This window comes from Numenius arquata, chromosome 2, assembly GCF_964106895.1.
Source record: "Numenius arquata chromosome 2, bNumArq3.hap1.1, whole genome shotgun sequence".
NCBI lineage: Eukaryota > Metazoa > Chordata > Aves > Charadriiformes > Scolopacidae > Numenius > Numenius arquata.
Window position 1 is genome coordinate 11,930,307 of NC_133577.1, and position 19,841 is coordinate 11,950,147.

A 19,841-nucleotide genomic window follows, 5' to 3' on the forward strand; every position below is an offset into this window, starting at 1 on the left:
ACCAGAGATAGCACAGGGGGAAAAACAGTGCAAAAGTAAGGATCAGTACAAATCACCACATTAAAACAGGAATAATCAGGTGCACAAAACAAGATGGGAAAGTGGTTTCTTCTCTAGAAAAGTATGTTTGAGTTTATTCCGCATTAAACACTGATTATGAGTGAACAGTGTCATGTTTTTACAAATAAGGCAAACATTACAGTGTGATGGATGTAGACGAATACCACCAGCTGGGCTTGTAAGGTTATCCTATTGCTCTGTTCAGTACTCATAAAGCATGTTAGAGAAGGAAATCAGGCTTCAAGAAAAACAAAAGAAAACAGGACAAAGTGGAAAATCCCCAAAGCAGAATAACTAGAAGATTAGAAGTCTAGAAAACAAAACCTATGAGAAAAGGATGTATAAACTGTGCTGCTTCGGATTAGGTAAAACAGAATAATTTAGTGGGTTTTTTTAAAGTGTGATAGCAATCTTCCTGTTGCAACAGCAAATCTTTGCTGTTGCAAAATGAAAAAACAATTTTTTTCGTGTGGCATGATAGACAGGAAAATAAGTAATGAGCTTAACCTTCAGGAAGAAAGATTCAAATTTCATAGTAACCTTCAAAGATAAGGAGAATAAAACATTGGATCAGGCTATAGGTTTTTAAGAAGCAGTTCAATAAACATGTATGGAATTGGCAACAGTTGATCCTACCACAGCAGAGAAAGGTGGCCTAGGGCTCAAGGTCCATTGCAGTCCTATGATTTGCTTAGGCCATGAAAAATAAGTGTCTTGGATGTGAACATCTTAAGTCACTGCCTCATCCATGCTGCACACAGCACTTAAAACTCACTGGAAAGGTACCACATCCGAAATTGCCCTACTAGGAAAAAAAGAGGTATTGACTCTTGCCTTTCAATAACACCCAAGTGTCTGAAACAATATCACCATCAATTAGACTGCTGAATTCAAAATGTTCATTAGGGGACAAGGAACGCAGCGTGTGTTTAACTCAAGGGGCTCTAGAGAAAAACTACTAAAAACACAAAGATAAATCAAAAGAATTTTCAGAAGAACCTGGCTGACCACAGGCTGTTAGAGCAGTTCCAATGATGGCTAAACCCTGGTGGACTTTCTGAACGCACCATCCCTAGCCTTTGAACTTCCAACAGTCACCTACCTCTCAAACTGGAACTGTGTGTTTTCCACTCTGAGACTGGATACCTGTCTGCAGTCCCCTGTTCATTGGCTGTGATTACCTCTGCTAGTCTCACTTAGGTTCATGCTTTGTAGTTTTGCTCTTTCTGCTGACAACTCATAGAGTCAGTGTGCAAGCAGTCTTATTAGGGAGGTTCTGTCTTCTTGGCTGCAGGATCTGTGCAGCATTTGCAGCTGTTATCAAACAGATTACAAGAACACCATGAAAACAAAAGGCAATAATGGAAAGTTAAAGGGAAGATCTCAGAAACCTCCCAAACTGACAATATTGCAATTGCTGCACTGCAGCATTACGTAAACACCCACTTATTAGGCATGTTTGAAATGAAACCAGTGAAATTCTCTCCAACTCAGCAGAAAATATGTATGTATTACCACGACTCCTAGCATTAAAGTTTGAACTACATACTTTCAACAAAGTACAGCTCTATCGCTGTGAAGTTAAAACAATTGATAACACTTAAAGTTTACTGCCAAAACTCTCCTACTTGATAGTCAGAAGGCATAACTGTTAAATAAAATGCATGTTCAAGCCACACAATTAAAATACTCCCCAGCTTCAAAAATTCCTGCACTTCAGACAGCACTATATCTCTGTGATCAAAACATTAACGGCAGCCCTCTGGAATCCCTCAGCACACCTATTCATCCATTCTTGGATGTCAACCTATTCTTGCCGAGCTGGTACTGCCTTGCATCATGTAGTAATTCTTAACTGAATATTTGTGAAATATCCCAGATTTTTGTCTGAGTATACAGCTGTGAGAAAAGGCAGAGAAGGTACACCAAAAAACCATCAGAAGGGCATATGAAGAAGGTAGGGAAATAGAACTGGAGATTTCTAAAATACTTCAGCAATTCTGAGTTCAAGATACCCTCCACTGTAAGGAGTTACCCCTCATTTCGCTCTGACCCCCTCGAGCTCTCACTGAGGGTTCTCAGCCATACATATATAGGCATTTGTTGGATGCTTGTCAGAGATGGTAAGAGTAATTCCTTCCTGTCTCATACCCTTTGGTGGCTATCCAAAAAACAAGAGAATTAGAAGGAGTGGGAAAGAATGTGTGAGTCACAAGGGGATTTTTAATTTGTAAATGGCATTTGTAAGGCTGATGTTGAAATACTTCATCCAATTCTGACATCCAAATTTTAAAGGAGCTATTATGGGTATGGGGGGATCAGAAAAGGTGCAAAAGAGGTACAAAGGTACAAAGACCCAGAAGATAGATAGAAATATATACAGCAGGAGATTGTTCACTTAAGATATCAAGGTGATTTAACAATTTAAGTTATAAGAACTTCCCACAGGAGAGAGATACTAGATACTAAGTCCGACTTTGTGGATGTGATGTAAAAGCCAAAGTAATTCGAATTAGAAAGATAAATTTTAGCAGATGGGAGGACAAATCATTAGAATAAGCAATCATTGTATGAAAGCTCTTAAGCCCACAGATCAAGGCTGAGCATCTTCTAAAAGATTTACCTCCATCAAGTTGCCAGGCTTTGTACACAGATAGCATATAAAGTTTATATTGAGAGAAGACCAGACTTAATGATCTCATGGCCCTTCTTGGTCTTAAAATCCATAAATATTTTAATAGAGAAGTACAGCGTGCTGTGATGTGACTGCTTGTTATGCTTCTGGATTCAAGTCAGTTGACCAAGTACACTCCTGAAGGCTACATATACTGGGCAAAGAATAAAGCACTCTTCTATCACCAAGCAACACAGTGTTCTTGGTGTTACATGATTTTTTCTCTCCTATGAAACATTATACATTAATATCAGTCTGCACAGAGTTTTCTCAAAACAAGGTCCCAAATCACTTTTGGGACATAAACTAACAAAATAGACTGACATGGACAGTTTCAGGATGCAGTTTTGATTTTCCACCAAGCATCTGTTGTTTAAACAAAATTGAGCAGTTGCACATATTAATTCAGGTTGCCTTTTAAGCTTTAAGTGTTTGACAGCAAAGAAAAACAACTTAGCATTTAAAATTGACAAAATATTTCCAGAACGATTACAGCTCCCCTGGATAAAAATGAAGCTACTCATCTCCACTCGGGTAAGTTCCAATGCGGATATGAGTTTTCACAAAATTTAAGTATATACCTATGCGAATAAGCATATACCTATATGCGAATAAGCATAGACACCTCAGATATTATTGAGAATACCATATACACAGGGAGAAAACAGATTACCCTGTACAGCTTGTTCGTTGTTCATGTCTGTACTCATTTTTTCCTGTGGTTCTACTAAGATCCATATAGAATATTTAACTACAGATTATTAAGAACATGAAACTCCACTACAGCAATTCTATGAAATCTCCGATGAAAAGTACAAAAAATGACCGATCACCTCTGCATCTATACATGTATCAAGAAATACAGGACAACAAAGACACAAAAGTAGCATGGTTATCTTGCATTTAAAGAAAGACACACTATAAACAGCAACAAAAAACTTTGCTGAAAGCATTCTATGTTACTTTTTTTTTTCATACAAACAAGTCCTATGTAACCTCAATGCAGTTTAATCATATGATTCCCAGGAAATTTTTGTCTCTTTTTTAGGAATGCACATCATATATACAGTGCAGCTCTAATAATATTTAGTCCACGTATTCTACTAGCAGTATTCACTCCTAGATATCCAATCATAACCTATTTAAAATTATTACCATCTGCAAGTTAAATTGCGTGTTTTCTCATGTGTTCACAATCTAAAAAAAATACTGTTATTTTCATAAATTGGAAAAATCTCCAATGAGAACATGTAATTGCTGAGGTAGAGACCTCTTCCAGATCCAGTAGGAAATTCAAAAAGTCCCTTAGTTCATCAAGACTGGGTACCTATGACTTTAAAAGACCTTTAGAGGCCTTTTCATACCATCTGTGATCAAGCGATCACAATTCTCTCATAAGTACTCATATTCTTGAATTACTTTCTTGGTATTAGTGGATGTCATTTTTTACTGTTAACCACAAAAGGGGTGGATCAACTGGAGAAAGTACAGAGGAGTTTAACAAATGGGATCAGAAGTCTAGAAAGCATGTTCTACTGAAAAAAGTGGGTTTGTTTAGTCTAAAAAAAGAGAAGACTGAGGAAAGATATGATAACAGACTTCAACTATGTAAAAGGTTGTTTTAATAAGCCTTCTTCATGCCCACAAGGCATAGGGCAAAAAGCAATGGGCTTAAATTAGAGTAAACATGACTTAAAGGGATGAAGAAAGGCATTTTATGGGACACTGGAAATTTAAGCTTTAAATCTTTAAAGCTTACCTACTTAAAAATTATGTTAAGTATATCAATGTAGCAAGAACTAAATTTACTACTTAGGATGCACTGTAGCACAAATAGATAACAGATCCATTGTGGAGGACCACAACATTTGTCTATGTGGAGACTAGGGCAAAACTGCCCAAGTGCTGACAAAGAACCATGGAACTCAATGAAAGAGTCAGATTCACCTCTTCTTCCACAAAGGCTGAAGATCTGTGCTGTACAATTACTTGATAACTAACTCTTACTTTTGCTTAAGAATATTTCAATTTTCACTTTGTTGCTGACGGTTCAGTCCAACTACGAGGAATTCTAATAATAATTCTGATTAGGTCAGGGGAACTCAAAACAAAAAATAATGAAAAATGCTCCATAAGGGAGCTGTTCTACCTACATCACAAGTTTAAGTAAATTATTCTGATATTAAGAGTAAAGCATGTCACCCTTTCTCCCTCCAGTGTTGCTTATTGTTGACCTCTGGCTGTAACAACTCTCTTTTCTAAAAATCATTTCAAAGAGTCTATAAAAGGACAAATACAAGTAACTATTAACTAATCGCTGACATTCAAATCATTTCATCAATGCCAACCCCGCAGCCAAACTTTCATTTTTTTCTTTAAGGCAGGCAAAATTCTGAGCTGAATGCTGGAAGTCCTATTTAACTCACCACAGTGGTAGTCATGCAACAAAACAGGCAATAATCACACCTTGCGATATGAGGTAAAAACTCTTCCTCGCTATGTTTAATTCAAAAAAGGAGCGACAGGAATTTTTGTGCCTATATATCCCCTGGAGATTTAAAAAAAACTATAAAAACCTAACTAAAGCATAGTGCCTTAATAGTTTTCTGTTCAGAAAGGAAGAAATCTGTTTTGTTTTCTTTTCCAAAGTGAGACTTAAATACTGCACAGTACCTGTATGTTCAGTATAATCATACTTACTTCTTACTCAGTTTAAGAGAGGTTGAACAAAGCAAAAAACTATCCATTCCACAGAATGACAGGCATTTAAATCAAGAATTATCCGGTCACAGTAATTAACATTGTTTCTGTTAGATGCTCCACTGGACACCTTGCACAGTGTACTTTTAGCCATGACAAGACAGTGAACTAAACCATTCTGTCTATAGTTCCAAGCCCTGCTTTGCTGACAGATACAAATACTATTTCATCAAGGAAACTTTCTTTTTCAATATTGGTTCTCAAGAAACATGTCACATCTTCAAGGACTTGAGATTTGAATTGAACCTTCTTCCTAATGGAGAACTAAATTAAGATCAATAAATCAATCAACATGAATTAATCTTCATCTGATGGGGAATTATCAAAAAAAATATGTTTTAGATTAGAACTTAGTCACTGAAAAGAGATATACATAGCCTGCAAGAGTGGTCATCTTGATCCAATACAGATTTTTAAATTAGATTTCTCACTGCCTTCATGGTCTGACATACCTAAACCACGGAGAATATGGAGAAGTTTTTCTTTCCCTCATTAATCATGGAATAAATAACAACATATTATATACCTGCTACAAACATTCATCAAACACAGAGATAGGAGAGTGCAGCAGCTGCTAATGAAAACTTAATAAATGTTATTATCCTGGGCTCGGTCTGCAATCTCAAGTAGCTTCACAGGTTTCTCAAGAGCAAAGAGTAAAGGCAATTTACTTGAACAACTTATTACCTTGAATACTCCTTTTGAAAAAAGCTTTGCAGCCCTCACAAGACCAGACCCCATAGTGATAGCCTGAGGCGTAGTCGTTGCAGACAGCACAGTACCGGGTCTCCTTGGTGGACTCCATGGACAGGCCCCCTTTCTCGTTGGTACTGGACATCCTCTCACGGATGCTGTGGCGCCTATTATCAGAGCTTGGCCTATTAATAGCAAAAAACAAGCATGATTCTTTGGGTGAGGTTAATTATCATCCACTCCGGCATTTAGTAAGAAAGAGCAGATCTAACTTTGAAACTACAGATGGACAAAAATATAATCTTTTATCACCCTCTGTCCTGTTCTAGTTGGAAAAGTGTAGACCCAGTAAGACACAGGAGAATTTCTCACAAATCAATCTGATGTTATTAGACATTGTACCTTGAAAAATTGAAAAGCTATTTGATAAAGTAATCCATTTTTCTCAAGACATTACAAAGGAATACAAAAAAAATCACCTTTTTCTTTTGTGTACCTGCTCCTCTCCAAAGGGTTCAGCATGACTGCAGTATCAGTAGGTAGGGAATCTAAGGCAAAAATCACTTAATGTTTGCATCTGAATTTGCGAGTCACTTAAATTATCAACCAGGCTATTTTCAGTTAATATTGCCCAATTAGAAGTGCAAACTCTCCTCACATTGTCAAAGATATAATACTGCATATAACTATCTCTATTCTCATTGCAATACCACTTTCATAAAAATTAAGAAGTGGTTTTAGCACAACAAGAAAACTCAGAAGGTATTAAAAATTGTTGCCAAAGAATTTTCATTCTAGTAACATACACGTTACTAGACATGTACTAGACATACTAGTGTGTCCCACATGTGTGGTACGCTGCTGAATGAAAACCAAACAAAAACTGCAGTGTAAATGGCAACAAATTCACATCTAGTCAATCTGGTAAGAGGTTGTTATTGGGTAGCTCCTGCAGGCATGGTAAACAATATTCAAAATGATGAGAGGATGTGAAATTCTCAAGAGAACCAGCACTGAACTCTGGGATTGCTCCTGGAAGGCAAACAGCTCTTGCAAAACATGCTTTCCAGTAAGAGTTTGCACTACAAATTGTCCAGGAGACAAATACAATGGTGTGACAGCATCAGACAAGCTAAAGCATGAAGAATCTTACTGTTTACAGTAATTACCCACTTAACACATATGTTTTAATTGCTGGTTAATGAACAGGTGGCTCTTATCTCCCCAGAGTCCCAACATTTTCTCAAACAAACATATCCGCCTAGAAGACTGTGGGAGATCTTTTTCAGATTTTTTCCTACATAGCTAATTTTGCCTCATTTCCTTCTTCACCGCAGCAAAATTTCCTTTGTTTTGATGAACTGGCATCTGGCACTAACAGCACTTCCCTGCTCCAAACCAATAGCCCCCAACTGCTTTCTGATCAAAGTATGCTCAACTATCCTCCTTCATCTAGCCAACGTTCCCTGACATCTCCTGTTGCAGTCCAAAAACTGCACCCAACTACTCAACACCCAAAAGCTTTCTACCCACCAAAGCCACCTGGACGCTCTCACATGTGCTGCCAGCAATCCCCTCAAGACTTTTCATATATATAATTTCTCCCCCCGAATGAGATATATTTTCATTGAACAGCTTTGAATGAGTATCACCATTAGCGAAGCGTGAGGCTTTGCCATGTTAGATAGAGAAACTGCTACTGGCACCATTCAGGAAAACTGCAGTTTTTAAACCCAAAGTTCATTACCAAGCCTTATATACCAGCTAATTTTGAATACGTATTTAAATAATTTTGGGGGTTTGGGGACTTGTACAAGAAAGAAGAAACTACAAATGGTGAAGTGGTGACATGGCACAACTCTGGCTTTTTAGTGAGTTGGGAAAAACGGAGAATGACACAATTCTGACAACATGAGTTTGACAAACTAGGCAAGGGGAAAAAAAATCCTTGCATATTTTAGATGTTAAAATGTGAAAAGGTGAAAACAATATAATTAATAAATCATTATGGATATAACACATAATTTGTTCGTGTAAGTACCTCTTCCAGACCACCAAATCTAGGTAGTTTTTTTACTCTTCTCCAGGTCCTGAATCTTCCTTTGAATTTACTTTATCCCAGTGCCTCATTTAATTGAGTTCTTTTTTTCCTACTGAGCACTGATCAAAACTGTTGCTTCTTATCTTTTCCACCCCATTCTCCCCTACCTGTAGCTAGATCACCTAATCCATCCTCTCAGTATAAGTTTAAATTAACCGTGATGCAGCTTTTTTCAAAAATATACTTTTAGGTGTATATAATTACAAGAATATTTTAAATATTTGAAGTAAAACAGCAATCAATAACTGTCAATATAATTTTAACAGCAATAGACTAGTCTGTTAGCTATACGTGACCACCTGATAGATATTAATAATTTTTGGTCTTCTTTTTTTTTCAAAACTGTTACAAATATGTATGTTATACAAGATAAGGTTCCCATAAATATTTTCACATCACTAAGAAGTACAAATAAATTACAATTTTATAAATTCTAAATTTTAAGTTATCTATAAAAAAGCTATAAAAAAGCACCTTAAAAGCAGTAAAAGGAAAAATATTTCAAGTTCCAAAACAATTACATATCTTTGCAGGTGCGTATCAACTTTCCAACATCAAACACACAATTACTAAACAATCATAGTTTCCTAGTTGGATGCAAAAGAAATCACATCAACTAATAGGTAAACGAAAATAGAGCAAAGAAATATCAAAAAGTATCAGTCATCACTCAGTCCACATAATTTAAATTTTCATCTTTTCAGAGTATTCACCTTCACTCAGATCAAGACTAGATTCAAAAATAAACTTTTATTAAAATTATATTTATAATAATAATAATAAATGGCTGAAAAATATCCTGAAACAGCAACAACAAAAAAACTTTTTTCTGTCTAGAACAGATAAGTAATCTTATGAAAAATGTACACTCCAAAGAAAATAAGATGGATAAACACAAACACAAAAGATGCAGTAAAGACAGACATATTTTGCCACGCTGCTTGCAGGTACTCTGTCCCACAGGTTCTGTCCATCCTCAGTGACAAGAGGCTACTGTTTCAGAGGGAGGCTGAGGCAGAGGCAATGAAGCAGCATTCTCCCTGTAAGCACACACATGTCCCCATACGGGACAGGGGACCAATGCCACTGCTCACCCCCGCCTTTCATATTTGACTTAGACCTCCATTGCTTTCCTGCACACAAGCTTGCTACATTGGAAGAGCATAAATCTGTTAACACAGACCTTCACAAAATGAATCTACAGACGGCCTTGCCAGCTTCCCATGCACACCCCCAAAATCAGTGCGACTCAAGCATCACTTGAGCAAGGTTTTGCAAACTGGCCTTGCAGAGTCATCACATTCAGGCTCTTGTGAACCACAGCAGGAAGCACACTAAAATACCCCTAGCTCCATCCTCCCCTGAAATAGCATCTTGCCACCCCCTTCCATTTATACAATGGAAATGAAAGCTGATAATAAATAAATTCTAGTACCTATTAGAAGAGGTGAGGAAGAAATTATTTTGGGCAAAGAGTAACCCAGTAACACAGAGCCTGCTAACTTCAAATAACATCTCAAATTTCATCCAGAAATCAGCTGCTGGTTAGTGCACATCACAGACCACTGATGCTGTGTCCTGACAAAAAATAACAGTCTGCTCTTCATCCAGTTTTCAGTTAGGTTTCAAGGGTTAGTCTTCTGGAGAACATAGTGCAACAACCTAACCCCACTTTAATAACTTTGGCAAGATCATCATTCCCAAAATACAATAGCTGAGCCTTTTCAAAAATTTCCTTTGTAATCTATGCAAACAATAACACAAAAAAAGACCAAAAGTTCTTGTCAACTATGTTTACCAAAGAGAAACACAAATCAAAAAGAAAGAAAACCCCAGATAAAGCCCTCCCTCCAAGGCCCCCACCAAAACAGAACAGATTAGAAAGTAAAAAAACCTCAGAATTTACTGCTCGTTTCCAGTGTAATAACACAGCAGACATAAAAAGGAAAGTGTTTTGGAACGTACAGAGCAGGACAAACTTGTCTTCCATATTCACTTTCATATTTTTCCACCTATATCACACAGAGATTGCTCTTCAATAAATCTTGGTTAGCAACCAAGACACCTCTGCTTTAAACATTCACTCACCACCTGCAACTCTGAATCAGCCAAGAGATCATTAACCCCATGTTGGCTGTAAGGTAAGAAGAATGTGTCCATGAGGGAAGTACAGTTTTGTAATGTAAACTCAGTTTTTTACATCATGGTAATTGGTCTGGCAGGCAGGATGAATTTAGGATAACCCACAGTACACAATCCACCCAACAGCCAGTTAAGGGCCAATTTATTCACAACCCCAGCTTTGTCTGAAATAAAGAGATTTCATAGGTGGGAGGCCTTAAGGGAAAAGTTATTTAATCAGTTAAGAGAGACATCTTGAGAAATTCTAGTTTTCTGAATTTACTTTCATACAAGAAACTTTAGTCTGCAGCTATTAAATCTTTCTTACCAGAGTGGATGGAAGTTCCCAGTGTAAAAAGCCTCAAAACCAATGGCCATTTCAAATGCAGTAAGGGTCTAGCACGAATGCTTTTCAATACATTAGGCTTATAATACCACTCTACTATTTTATATGAAATTAATTAACTTGCTGTTAAAATGTGAATTTCTATATGGGGCAGAGTATTTATGAAAGATTATTTGAACAGAATGAAGTGCTTGGAAATATTTAAAAGGCATCTCAAGGAGATTGGAATAACTAAGTATACAAATAAACAGAAAATTGCTGAGCACACTAAGCGCCTCAAAACTGTGCGCTCAGAAAGTTGCTCTGATGAATCTGAAAAAAATCTTAAGCCATCCAAATGAAAATGCTGGCTTAAAGCAAATATCCTAAAATGCCTAGGGTTGTAATTAAGCTAAATACAACTTGACAATGAAGAGAGAAAGTCTTAGACAGAGTTGTATGTCCAACGGACAAGGCCACCAGAGTGGAGCTGCACAGCAGCACCCTTGCCACCAGTGACAGCAATGCAGGAGGACACCTTCATGCTGGAAAAATACTCCTCTGGTTGCTTTATCTCATTCGTTTCATGGATTTGGCTCCATGCTGGAGTATCTCCTCTGCTGCTTCAGGTTGAGTGCAGGGCCACCTTAACAGGATGACCTGTGTAGAAGACCCTAAGCTAGTGTAGTGAGTGGATGAGGTGAAGAAATAATGGATATAAAGGAATGATGAGAGACAATATGAAGAACTACTTTAAAAATAACAGAAGATAAATGTGAAGATCAACTAAGAAAAAAAAAAATGACAAGGAAACCAACTGAATATAGGACAGGCTCCAGTGTGGAAAAGAAGAAAAAAAAGATAACTGATAGAAGAGAAATTTAAGAAAAAAAAAATGAAAAGAAATGAAGTTATATGAAAATTGAATAATAAAATAATCTTAAAATATTGCCAGTATTTCACGATGTATCAGAAAAAGTATTTTATAGTCAGAAGATATTGGAAAGTTTTCTTTGGAACTAGAATAAAATATGATTTTATTTGGTAACAAAAGTAAAATAACTTAGGAAAAATAGCTCAGTGTTGACCAAAAAATGGTTGAGAACAGGCTCTGTCAACATGAAAGTAAAAGATATCTTTTTAGGTCATCAAAACTTCTTATTCAACATGAAATTAAACATTTCCTTTGGCATTAGTTTTATCATCTCCCTTCATCCTTAACTCTGATTAATTTTAAAATGAGTGACTGAATTACTATATTTGGATACGCCAAAATTAAACCATGCCATGTGTGAAGAAAAATCTCCTTTAAAGCTATTTGCTAAAGTCAGTATAAATTTGCACACCATCTCAGTCCCCTAAAATTTCATTTTTGACAGATTTAATTTTTTTCTCAGATCTGTCACTAATATTTGCAGGCTGGATTAAAGTCTAGAGAGGTGTGTCTATGCACTGTCACAATGCACTCTGGGACATCTCCACCCACATTTCCTGGAGGTTCCATTGAGGGGAAGGGAAGGGAGCCCGGGCTTCTTATTTATGTGCTTAATACCTGAATTTGGATGTTTTCAATATTTCCCTCTCCCACACTTCCATACCTAGGATTGGTTTTCCATGGTTTATAAATGTGAGCTAATCATTTTCCAACTGATGCCCTGGACAACATAGAAGTCTGCCCAACTTTCTGAAAAATGTGAAAGCTTTTCCTGGGGATGGCAGGGGGTTTGGGGGTGGGATGGCAGGGGGTTTGGGGGTGGGAGGGCGGGTTTAAAAGAGGAAAGAGCTCAATCTGTTTGTCAGTTCAATGGGTCTGAAATTTAAATTCATACTAAAAAATCTTTGGAATAAATACTGATAAACTGGTTCTGTTTCATTCTACTTCTCACTGCTGCTGGAATTTAAACTACAACTCACTGACAGGGTCATTTTCATTAGTCTTAAGTGAAGAGCGGTGGTGTAGCCGTACCTCACAGAGTAGCCCAGAATGGAAACAGTTCTGAAGCAATGGCAATTTTCTGATCTTTTTTCTTATATACAGAAGGTTAATAATTTCTTTCTGTACATGAGGTGAGTGCAGAAACACCCCCACACATGCTTTATATGAATATACAACAAAAGAAGATTAAGATTTTAAGTATAGGATTATAGCTGAACTGCACCTTGCAAATGCAACTAAAACCTTCATTTATCCCTCCTGTGCATATATTATCTTTAATTATATGACCATACTTTTCACAGGGCAACAACTCATCAGTACACAGAAAAAAAAAAAGAATTTATTAAATGAGCAGCTATTCTGCCTTTGTTTTTTTTTCCTGACTGTTCAGTGTCTGGTGCCTCCAGATAGCACACTATCTGAATTCAGCTACAACATCAGAACTAATTTCCTTCCACTATTTCCATGCCACTACAGCATTTTATTGGTTGACAGGTGCTAATGAATGTATTTTTTCAATATTCCTGTGTGTTGAAAGGATTAAAAGTGAGGCTGAGAGAGATTAAGGTCAAAAGTATATACTGAATTATGGGCAAGTTTTTTAAGTACCCACCATTAAACAGCATTTTGAATGTTCAGAGTGCTAGTTCCCTTGTCTGCAATTGCAAGGGTGAATGTTCAACACTTACATAAATCAGACTGTAGAACTTCCATTCAGCACGAAGAAAATTACAATACAAGACTACTTGTGAGGAGTTTGATTTAAATGATTTCTGAACTTCACAGAAGCATTTGTGGCAGAATTAGGCAGAGAATTTAGTTCTTCAGGCCAGCAATCAGCTGCCTTCACATAATACTTCTTGAAATTTTTGCCTCATCCCTTTTTTTAGTTACCCGTCTTTGCAAGAAATTAGCAGAGAATTTACAAACAGCGACATATTTCACTACATGAGCATGACACATTCCAGAGTCCACTTATGATTACCTCATAATTATCAAAATAATTATTATTATAATAATCACAAAGGCACAAAGAGACCAAATAGGATTTGCACAGAAAGCCTTAATTTGGGCTTATTAAAAACATGCTTGCAAATAACATGTCTTTCTGCATGTAGCTTCTCACCCTCTAAAGAGGGCATCTAGAAAAACAAAAATATTATCCTTCTGCCTCATATTTATAGTCACAGACAGCAGGGCTGGGACATGTTGGTGCACCTCTCACCTTAATGCAGCAGGCAATGGCAGATCACTCTCATTCCCAAGAAGGAGAGGATGTCAGTGATACCTGCTAACAACTGATAAGTAGTGACATTACAAGTCTTTTATTCTACTCCAGTTTAGGAGAAGAAGTAAAAACTAGTAAATACACAGAGGCTGCTGCCACTGGGAATGTCTGCCCTGTTCTCCCACAGCTGTTCTTTGCCAGGTACTCTCTCTTGATCCACCCAGCTCCTCTTGTCCCATTCTTATACTTAACGTTCACTTTTGGGCTTTTCCTTTCAGTCTCTATCTCCTTGCCCAGAAAGGAGAGCCTGTACAGCACTCCTCTCCTCCAGTGCCTGGACTGACTCTGCCTGGCTACTTCTCCCATGCCCAGACTCCCCATAGGCATCTCATCCAAAGCTCTCCATAACTACTTATTTTCCTGGAGTACTGTGTCCAGTTCTGGGCTCCCCAGCTCAAGAAAGACAGGGAACTACTAGAGAGATTCCAGTGGAGGGCTGCAAAGATGATCAAGGGAATGGAGCACCTCTCTTAGGAGGAAGGGCTGAGAGACCTGGGTCTGTTTAGCCTGGAGAAGAGAAGACTAGGAGGGGACCTCATCAATGTTTGTAAATATCTAAAGAGGATGGGGCAACTCTTATCAGTGATGCCTGGTGACAGGACAAGGGACGATGGACACAAACTGGAACACAGGAAATTCCATCTCAACATGAAGAAAGACTTCTTTACTTTGAGGGTGGCAGAGCACTGGAACAGGCTGCTCAGAGAGATTGTGGAGTCTCCTTCTCTGGAGATATTCAAAACCTGCCTGGATGCATTCCTGTCCAACCTGCTCTGCTTTGGCAGGGGGGGCTGGACTAGATGATCTCCAAAGGTCCCTTCCAACCCCTACCATTCTGTGATTCTGTGCTTTCCAGTCAGTGTGGAGAGCAAGTCAGCTGCTGCCCTACTGGTGCACATTTTTCCTTTGTAACATTCCTGCTATGCCACCTCTCATCCTCCAGCCTTCCTTCCAGTCTCTTCTCTAATACTCCCATCATCTTGCTGCTCTCATAAGACTTGCCCCTTAGAGGGCATAAAACTCTGAAAAAGGCCTTGCCAACCTCTCCTAAAATAGCGTATTGACTTACTAATCTCTTTTTCTGCCCATAGAATAAAATTTGCCTCTTCTGCAAAAGATTACTCTGTTGACTTGTATTTAGTTTATGGTCCCCTTATATTATTTTTCATTCTGCGGTCCTTTTCCCTACTTAGTAATTCCCCAGTTACTGTACTTGTGCATTAGAATTTTCCTTCCCAAAGGCTGGGCACTGCACTGACCCTTAGTGAATTTGAGAAATATTTAATGTTTTGGATTCTGTTGCGGTAAGCAGCACTAGAAAAATGTTCTCTTACACACTTATGTTTCAAGTGGCCCATTTACAGATGTATGCTACTTTTAACAACTGACAGATACCATTTGGTTACTTAAAAATTAATGGTACTATTTTATCTTTGGAGTAAAATCTCTGCTAATTATTGTTTTGATGTGTCGTTTGAATCTCCAATCACTGGATGACCCTCCTACTCTTTAAGGAACACCACCAGTGAAATAAATATTTTGATCCGATTCCCCAGGATCCAAAATAACGACCAGCCAACTTGCTCAGGGTTTCTCTGCCCATTTCTACCTCCTGCCAGGCACAGTTTTGCCTGGGCACTATCTCTCTCTGACACCATCTCTCTCGTTCATTTAGGCATTCCCACACACTCTGGTGTATGAAGAGTCATATAATCTGAGTAAGCACCTTAATCCACTGTCTAAAAGCACGCCAAATTTGATGAAAAAACTGCTGACAGATGAAGTGCCTCGGGGCACCGCACAGATGTGGTATTCTGGCAACAAGACCGAGTTGGTGTGTGGCTGTGTGGCTCTGGGGACAGAAGCAACAGGGGCCTGAGTGTGGCAATCAGCTGTGCCCACAAGTATGTCAAAGTGGAGGGCCTGTCAGGCAAACACTCTGGAAGCGTGGATGCAGGACATCTCAATTTAGTATAAACAATCTGGAGAATAAAATACGTTTGAAAAACTGGAAGCATGAAAAAAACAAAAGGCCAGCTTCAGCTGACAATTTCTGCTATATATCCTCTACAGCTTTCACACTTTCAGAAATATCTAGTCACCCTTGTCTCCATTAAAGTTATGCCAAGCCTCAAAGACTAAGCTGAAAAGTTATACCACTATTTTTCATATGAGTCCTAGAATTAAAATATGACTTTTCTGAAAAAGCTAAAGTCCAGCCTTTCATATAAGAACAGAGCCAGAAGTCTTTTCTCCAGGTTTCACTGTTCCTAGTGAACTTTCTTCAGAATTACTCACTAGGCTATTTTTTTTTTCTTTTTTAATGTTCAGATAAACTAGCACAATCCTACCATCTGAAAGGAAAAGGTTAAATGCACTCAACAGATTGGCAAAGGGTGTTTCAGGAAGTGCTGTCAGATTATTACACTTACCTCCAAGACTATTTCAAAAGTAAACGCCAGCAAAAACACAGGAATCGGTCATCAATCTTCCTTCACCATGCCTTTATAGGACTTTTATGGGCTCATGTTCCTTTTATTCTTGGACAAACCCTCTTTCCAAATATTTCAGATGCACATATTAAGACTGCAGTTTAACCAATTAACTAAAGGTTCATTAAATTCCTAGGAAAATCTTTCAATGATTGACATTAAACAAGATGTTTTAAACTGAAAGTGTAACTTTAAGGGGTAAACTGCATTTGAAAATGAGCTTTTGAAACAAAACACTGTTATAGCCACATATGGTCCCAACAAGGAAATCAGAGGGCTCTAGGCCACAGGAAAATAAACCCTGGTGAAATAAAAGACTACATAAGGTAGTGCTTTTAAGTTCATCAAAGTCCTTGCAGACCTCTTGAACCAACTGATATAATGCACAGAGAAGAGACAAAAATCTTTTCCCAAGGAGTCTACTACCCAGGCCATCTACAAGCCACCCTACACCAGCTCCTAGTAAGTATATAAGAAAAGGACCAGGCAGAGGTGCCAAGCTCAAAGACACGATATGGGCAGCAGGGAAGGAACTAGGCACTTGAGAAAATTTGACATCTGCATGTAAAAGTGCTTGTGTACTTGCCCCAGAAGATGTGATTTATCCATAGCTCCTTGTTCTTGCCCCAAAACAATTAATCCTAGGAACAGAGCCTCTGCAGTCCTTGGATAAACAGTGCACAGTCAAGCGCTCAGTGAAATATAAAAAAAAAAAAAAAAAAAAAAGAGTTCCTAAACATACAGACCCGTTTGTGTTTAAGCCAGTTTCATCAAAGCAAACTATTAGTACATGGGACCTCCACAATCACATTACCACGAGCAGAACTTCCTTGTGGGTCACAGCTAGCCTGCAGTATCAGCAGCAGACAGAAACCAGTCCAAGAGTGGTACACTGCATGTTGTGGTGCAACACTTGATCGACAGCTGAAAAGACAGAGGCAGCAGTCCTAGCTGATGCCCACATGCCAGGAATATGCATCCCAGAACTTCAAATACAACTTGAAAACATAACAAGTGTAACAGATGAGACAAAAGCACATGGCTGAGCGTTACCTACCAAAGGACAGGTAACAAAAGCATGGCAGAAGGCAAATAGCCGGTCTGAAAACACGTCATACCGACCAGTCATGGCATACAAGAAGGGCTGCACTTCACCTGCAGAGTTGGGCTGCTAAGTGTCCAGAACACTCTAGTGCTGTCAGGCCAACAGAATACCTCCTGTGCCTTGTAACTTGTTCTATACTCTTCTTCCTCTGTTAATAAAATTTAATAACAAGTTATGTCAAGTTGCAGTCTTGAGAGGTCTGGACCCTAGCAGGAAAGATGCAGACCTCAAAGTAGCATGTTTTACTTTGTCCTTTCAGTCAAAACAGAGGCAAGATGGATGCACAGAAATATGAGGCCTCACAAAATCTGGGTAGTCTGTGGGGAAACATTGCTCCAGCTGAGGTAGTTGACTCACGCTTGTCCTCTGGAAAGTGCTGAATTCAGCTTTGCATGCCAATTCATTCTTTGACTATTAATGAACAGTAAACCATGTGATAAACATGTTAGAGTTTGAAACAGAGCAGTGAAGTCCGGCAATGCCATGTAACCTAGTTATTAGGTGTGTGCTAGCTTTATAAGACCAGGTCCTGTTGACATCCAGTGAAATAAAATATAACTTATCTATTACATTTTTCATAGAGGATCTCCAAAAACTGAAAATTACATATTCTAAAAATATAATTGAAAGTGTAAGGAATAGAAAATAAAATTAATAAGAAATAGAACCTGAACAGATTGCTACAATTGGAGATGCCCCCACCAAACTGATTTTAAATTTCTTGGATCCTACAGCTCTCCTTCCCTTCAGGGAGAGCCATAACTGCTCAGCAATCTCTCTAACTCCTAGACATCACTTCTGAAAATTTAGTGTCAAAGGCTACAAAGGCTGTCATTTTTTTTATGTCCAAGAAGTATTAACTTCAAACTTCTGCCAGACTGGGCAGTCTTGCTCTCCCTTCATTTCTGGCCATCTTAGACACTGAGGCCCAGAGTAGCAAATGAATGCTGTTCAACACAGTCACAAGACTTGAGGCAAGGGAGGAAGTGACAAAACGCAGGGTGAAGAAGGAAGGATCCCAACTGTGTGGCCACATTGGCTTACTAATGCATCCAAGGGAACGGTGACCAGAAATGTGACAGGGAAAAAACTCTTTCAGTGGCAGCTTTCAGTTGATCAGACTAATGGTTATATTAAAATGGTATAAAGTATGAAAATAGCAGATTGAAAAACTGGACTGTGTTCTTTTCCTCATTCCTCTGATTGCAGACTGCAGATCTTTCTATCTTTCTTCATGTGCCAGTGTCTCAATCATCAGTACTAACCAAATAGTAAATAGCAAGTTTTACATATCTACATTATCTAAATTATCCCAAAGCAGCTAAATTATTCATTCAGATAATGTCCACAGATAAATTTGCACATGCTGACTGTACAATCAATAGTAAACAAAGAGAACATGACTCATGAAATGTAGGAAATATCTTCATGTAGTCAACTGCGTATAATATCTGTTTACAAAACTGTTTGACATTTTTTGGGGTAACTTATGCAGTGTGTGAGAAATTAGGTCTGTGAGAAACCCATGCACTTGACTTTTGTGTTGGTGATAATTTTATCTCAAGACATTAAGAAGTTGCATCTGTTTGTGTCATTTCTTAATCCTCACAGCAACAGAGAATAAGCTGAAATGCTTCAGAGGTGCCACAGTATAGTACCTCATTAATCTTCTCACTTTTATTGTTGGTAGACAGTAATTGCTCCCTGCCCTATAAATTACAAAGGAAGGAAAAAAGTCTATTAGATAGACAAATTCACGCAGAATTAAATATACAGTATTATGGATGGACACAGCAGTTGCTCTTCTGTCATGACATTTAAAAATATGTTATTACCTGTTCACATGGGACACTAATAATACCAGTGTACTAAACACAAGGAGTCCCTGCTGAATCTTTTTTTTTTCTTTTCCAGATATGCACACTTCTCGTAAATGAAAGGCAAAAAAAATAACCAAGAACACTCAGCTTCCAACTTCTGTTTGTTCCACAATATTCTTTAATGGCTACCTATGGCAGAAAAACCATCCATTTACTCATTTCTGGCCAAAACATTCTCTGCTGCATACAGCTGAATGTTGGAAGTGGACGTTGCACTAACCTTGTCACCACAAACCTATTAACCCACCATTGCCCAGGCCCAGCCTTGAGGGGAAAGAGGAAGCTCAGTGGAGCTGGGGATGGTGGCCAACTACAGCACATCCCTTCTCACGTCTACTCTGGGATCCGATCACAACCACTCAGCCCCTCATGGCATTAGGACTAAACAGCTATGATTCACCTTTCT

The 19,841-nt window shown here is 38.3% G+C and overlaps 1 protein-coding gene across 1 annotated transcript in view; it reads right to left on the minus strand.

Annotated features, from left to right (window-relative positions):
- ESR1 (estrogen receptor 1) overlaps window positions 1-19,841 on the minus strand; it is a 172,633-nt gene that overhangs the window by 81,735 nt on the left and 71,057 nt on the right. The window contains exon 3 of the mRNA XM_074161453.1: window positions 6,182-6,372. Within this exon, the coding sequence (XP_074017554.1) occupies window positions 6,182-6,372 (191 nt within the window). The remainder of the gene's footprint in view (window positions 1-6,181; window positions 6,373-19,841) is intronic.